The sequence below is a fragment of the Peromyscus leucopus genome, chromosome 10, assembly GCF_004664715.2.
Source record: "Peromyscus leucopus breed LL Stock chromosome 10, UCI_PerLeu_2.1, whole genome shotgun sequence".
Lineage (NCBI taxonomy): Eukaryota > Metazoa > Chordata > Mammalia > Rodentia > Cricetidae > Peromyscus > Peromyscus leucopus.
In genome coordinates, this window is record NC_051071.1 from 57,846,719 (window position 1) to 57,852,718 (window position 6,000).

At 37.0% G+C, this 6,000-nt stretch overlaps 1 protein-coding gene across 1 annotated transcript in view; it reads right to left on the reverse strand.

The window, feature by feature from the left end:
* Gabrg1 (gamma-aminobutyric acid type A receptor subunit gamma1) overlaps positions 1-2,777 on the reverse strand; it is a 76,280-nt gene extending 73,503 nt beyond the window's left edge. The window contains exon 1 of the mRNA XM_028862545.2: positions 2,504-2,777. Within this exon, the coding sequence (XP_028718378.1) occupies positions 2,504-2,610 (107 nt within the window). The 5' untranslated portion in view covers positions 2,611-2,777. The remainder of the gene's footprint in view (positions 1-2,503) is intronic.
* Between the last annotated feature and the right edge of the window lie 3,223 nt (positions 2,778-6,000).

The following is a 6,000-nucleotide window of genomic DNA, read 5'->3' on the forward strand; positions in this document are numbered from 1 at the left end:
AAAATTTTTAAATATGTTATATTTCCTTGGCTTTTTAAACACATAACTTCTCAGACAAAGGTTATTATGGGTTACTTTTTAGAACAGCTAAAATCTCAAGACACTTTTCCAACTCTTTCTAAACTTTATTACACTTTCATTTGTTTTAAGATTACGAAAAGTGAGATCAAGTTGATGAAATATAAACCGAGTTGTCAGAATGCCACAGACTCTCCTGGAAAATGAAGCACAGGATCCATGACCAGAGCTTTTAGATATAACAGGAGGATCTGTTTTCATAATTCAGCAATGTGGAAAGTCAATACACTGTCTCCCCTTGCTCCTGATGCAAACTAATGAGGAAACAAGATCTCCCCATTGATTTTATATAAAAAGTAATAGAATCCAACTTAGTAAATCTCCAAATAGATGACATTGAATGTATATTTTAGAAACTAGTATGACATTGAAATTCTTTCAGACAGAATTGTCAGTGATTTGTTCTGAAGAGAAACCTCAAATAAATGAACAAAGGGAAAAAGAGTAATATTTATGACCATACATAGTTTATAAGTATTGATGGCAATATTCTCCAAATCTATACTGAAAGAATGTAAAATTCATCACAAATTTGCCTGCTTTATAAAATGAAATTATAAAAGCTCATAACCAAAGCACTCAGATCATAGTACATTAGCAATATTTAGATTTGTTTCAGTATGTATTTGTTCATCTGACAAAGAAATCCTGTTTATCTATATAATAAAGATAAAATAAATCATTTCTAAATTTGAACCTTGTAACTTATTTTCAGTCTTTCATACATACAGTAAAAAAAAGAAGATGATAGTCACATTAGAATTTTCCTCTTCACTACTCAGACTTGTGAAGAGACCCATAAACCACTGCATATTTCATTTCAAATCTCAGATGTATTGAATTTGAACAGTTGAAGCAGTCAGAATGGGCTACAATTTATTTTGCAGATGGAACTACTGTATCCGGTGAGTTTAAAGAGCTGTGGCAGGTAAGAGCATGCACCCAGTGAGTGTCCAGCCCACTGCACCGCAAAGCTCTTTACCCCTTATCATCTTGATGAGAGCTTGGGAGCCAGCTACACTGAAGACAATGTAAATCTATTCCAAATGAAACATATATCAGGATAGACAATATGCTCTTTGTGAGACAGTATCCCTACATGATTGAAATAGAAATTTGCAGCTATAAAGACAAAAAGAGCATGCAGGTTGTTACTCCAGAAAACCACTGGGCCAATCTGACTTTACTTTTGCAATTGTATAAAGATACCTGTTCTAATCAAATATCTTCTATAAAATGTGATATATTCAAGGACATAAACCATTACAGAGCATTACACAGAGTAAATCATTCATTACATTGTCTGTACATAGAGAACATTTAAAATCCTAAGGCAAAAAGACAAATAACACTGTGATACCCAAATGAAATATAAACATACCAAATATCAAAATTTAAATCCAGAAAGGCCAGTATTAATTATGCTCTTATACAGTGGCTACGTTCTGAGTATTCACAGACTTCTATCTACTGGTAATGAGAAAAAAATCTATATACAAAAATTATCTTCAGAGTAATTTGCCCTTACCACAGTTCTAAGCAGTTCTAAAGCATGGAATACCCTAACTTTGAATGTAAATATATATAAAACAAGTGATTTGATACATGTATAATATATAAAAAACTTTTAAAGTATCTATGTCTTAAACAACATGACAACTTCTTTCACACTCTGTCTTCTCCGAGTCCAAGTGTGAGTATTTTCTTTCACTATCAGCATGACTTCAAAGTTTTTGAAATAGTTTACAGTCCAGTCTTGTTCCTGTCAGGCTGGAGAGTTGTGCTTGTTCATATCACACAAAAATGCAGCTAAGACATTCATAGGATTTTGCATTTTAATTAATAGGCAACCAATTACAATGAGGACTTTGAAAGTTGATTCTAATAAATTACAAAGCTTTTTCTGACACATATATATGTATCCATATACATATATGTATTTCATAGCTGATAGATACGTGGTCACATATAGCATATGAAAGATTGACTTAATCAAGGAAGTTACCCCAAAATGAATGAGAGGAAAAAAAAAATCACAAGATTGGCTTGTATACAAGTAGTATCACATACATCATGCTATGTAACAGAAGTTTCTGAAATAACTTTAAAATGCAGAATCACTCAGAAAGTTAATCAGCAGCATTCACTTCCAAATGCAGTGCGCAAGTCATTTCTACTCCTAGTTCCCTTTGGGGAGATGGAGTCTCTATTTGTTTATCATCCCATAGAACTCAAAAACAAGTGAACTAAGCTCCATGCTTCAGAAACAGGCTAATTTCACGCTGTCTCCAAGTAAACTGATCAGAAAATACAATGATGACCAACATTACACGTTTCCGGGAGAAAGGCAAATTACTTAGAATGATTTTTGGAAAAAAAATAAATAAAATAAAGGAGATAGTTTCCAGTCCATGAATTTACTCACCAGTTTCCCAAATGCAGGGTTAGTAACAGGAACATCAACCTCACTCCCCTAGTTTGACTCCACAGGAGGTACGGAGAGAAGAGGAAGGCTTTGCGAGGAGAACCCATCAGGTCGCTTTTATGGTCTCTCCTCTTATCAGCTGAGTCCCTCAGCCCAGAGTTTGCCTCAAGCCTCAGCAGTCCAGTGAGTACAAGCGAGTGTGGAAAGACAGTACACCTCCTAACCAGGTAGGATGCGACTCCCAGCTGAACTGAGCTGGGGAACCAATCAGACAGGGTGGACGCGGGCATAAATTATCTCAAGAAGAGTTGGACCAATCAGTGCTCCAGAAAGGCGGGGTTTCCCATACTAGAAATCAAGCCCACTGGGGAAAAGGGCTCTCCTTTTTTTTTCCTTTTCTTTTCTTGCTTTCTATCTTTTTTTTTTTTAAATAAAAGAAAAATAAACCTCTTCTCCCTCCAAGCCCCTGAGAAACATTGGCGTGGCCTTGATAGTCGGCGTCCCAAGGGAAACGCTGTTTCTCCGCTGCCCACCCGTATGTGGGGTATATCTGGTCATTACTTCTCTCCTCTCCTGAGCTAAGAATCATTTATTTATTTATTTATTTATTTATTTTTAAATTTGTCTTTAAAGAGAGAGCTCAGGGAACTGTCCCCGTGTGGACAGAGCCTCGTAGACTTTCTTTGGGCTTGTGAGAATCCTGCTGTTTTTGATTAATTACCGTTAATTAATTTTGATTCCGGCACAGTGTCTTGTTTCTCTTTTCAGAGGTAGGACCTGACACAATGCCCTGCACAAATGAGCTCTCTAGAGATGGAAAATGTAAAACTCCAGTGAATGAATGAGCCGTCTGGATACATTCCCTTTAAGCACGTTTCAGTCCCCACCCCCTGCTACTGCCTGCTCTCTGGTGTGCCGAATTGCAATATACTTCTCCCATCACTGGAAGAAGACAGTAATGAAGAATACCAGGCAGGGACTCTCTCATTTTACAAACACAAGACCCACAAAATGGATTGTACTAGCTTCCGCAGTCAAAGGCGTCGTAGCCTACGACACGGGTGATCTTGTTGTGTTTCCCAGGCTCAAGTGCATTTCATTTGCATTTGTGGAGCTCCTGTGTTTGATTCCTAACTTCAGAGGCTCTGCTTTGAGTTCTCCACAGAGCCCAGGGGTTTCCATGGCAACCAGAAAGCCTTTGGCAGCTGGAACAACTGTACTGCAAAGACCGTGGCTATGGAGAAAAGGGCTCCGTGCCCAGCCATCTTCTGCCTTTACGCCTTGCTAAATCGCGACTTCCCAGGGGTGTCACCCAAGGATGGGGTCCTAGGCTGCATCATTAATCACTCCACACCACCTGGAATTGCTCAAATTCAGAGATGAAATGAAATGTACCATGGAGTTACTTGAGAAGCAAACAGTTCAAAGCAGAAGTAACTGTTTATGCTTGCACGGCAGCAAGGGAACTGCTGCTACAATAGCCACTGAAATCCATTAAAGGAGCCAGATGAGCATAACGGGGTTACAGACTGATAGACTTTCCCTCTTTGTCTTTCTCCTTTCCTTTCCTCCTTTCTTTTCTTTCTTGTTGCCCAGAATAGCAGATATTGCAGTATTTTTTTCTTTTCTTTGACTCCCCATCATCTGAGAATACGAATTGACCTTCCTTGTTCCTATTCTCTTACTCCACACTATTTAGCATTTTTCTCTTCCATAAAGTATGTTAATTAAAGCAGCTCATATCTAATAATTCAAATAGCAACCTAAGTACATTATAATAGATTCTAAAATGAGTGCATTTAGGTAGCCCGTGAGGTCAATATAAATCTAAGCTGTTTTTATTTATTTTTTCTATGTCAGTTAACAATGCGTTTTGCATGGATTATTTAACTATTTCACAGGGTGCACACACCAATTCAAAGATCTGATTAACCAGTGAGGTAGGAATTAATTCACCAGAAGTACCCAGTGAATTTCAAATACTTTCTGGTTACCCTTTGCCTTTCCTAATATTAATTTTTTTCACATTTTTATGGAAATATGATACAGTCTAACTAACATTCTACAACAGTAATCTTGAACAATCTCATCAATAGCTTTCAAAAAGGTTTTGCTCTTATTCTTCTCATGTTACTGGAAAGTACTGACAGCAGTTACAAGAAGTTAATGAAAAGGAAAAGTCACAAGGTGACTTGGATAGTCACAAGGTGCCTACTTACACTCATAAAATGGAAAGGATTATAATAATGAGAGTTTTCTATATTTTCCAAATATAATTTTCCCAATATGTGCTGAGGTATTCTTCTAAAAAAAAATTTCACCCTCTATAGCTAGAATGGTCAATTACAGTTCACTCTACACTATATAATATGGATGTAAGCTATCTAGTCTTTTTCTTTCAGATTACAAAGGGCTATGACTTGATCACTTGACCCTAACAGTTTTTCCTGTTGGACAAGATAAAATAGCTATATGCATATGGTGACTAGTGACTAGGGAGCTTCATTTGTGAATAAATACATTAAGCTCCACTGTACCCATCAAACAAGCCACCTTTTCTCGTGAGCACACACTTGGGAAGAACAGGCCACGTGTCCTAGTGGATTCAAGGTTAGGGGGCCAGAAGCAGCTATAGGTGAGGAACTGGAAAGAGCTCATTGTGGTGGTTATTTTCATTTAGGGACAATTTTGCCCCCATGAGATTTGGTAATGTTGGGAGACATTTTTTATTGTTGCAGTTGTGAAGTGAGGAAGGGTCGCAGTGGACTATTAAATGTCAGTAAATAGAAACTAATATTTTGTCTATACTCGGAAATAGACAAAAACTCCTCCAACAATGAAGAATTCAAGTGTAGACCCTCAGTGGTGCCAAGGAAAAGAAGGACTTTGCTACAAGTAAAAGAGGATGGGTAAGAATACTATACCACAGTTGTATATTATTTTTTCCTTGACTGTAATTAAAGTCACTCTTTATTCATTTGAATAACTGGGTCACAATCATTACCTGTTAATTTTTTATTTAAACACATTTCATACAATATATTTGAGTGCATTTCCACTCAGAGATCATCCGTATTTCCTTATCCACTCAACTTCATGTTTTTTCTTTTCTCAAAAGTAAGACAAAATATCACAACAAACTAAACAAAAAAGTTATGCACACTGTTATATTTTAATTTTAAAAAAGAAACATGGAGTCAGTTTTGTTTTGGCCAACGGTTACTTGGCATGAGGCCTGACCTGGAGCACGGTTGATATACCTAGTAACACTACATCAGACAACATTGATTTTTTTTTTTTTCTCTCCTAGCAGCTATCAATTGAAAATAGCTTCTTGGTTAGGGTAAGACTTTGCATCTACTTCCCCTTGTCTATCCAGGAAATCTATCTGATTAGAGTATGTACAGGTTTTGTGTGTACCCCCACGATCTCCCTGAAACCTTATGTTCATCAGCTTTTTTGTATCTGAAGTTTCCTTGGAGTCATCCACCACCACT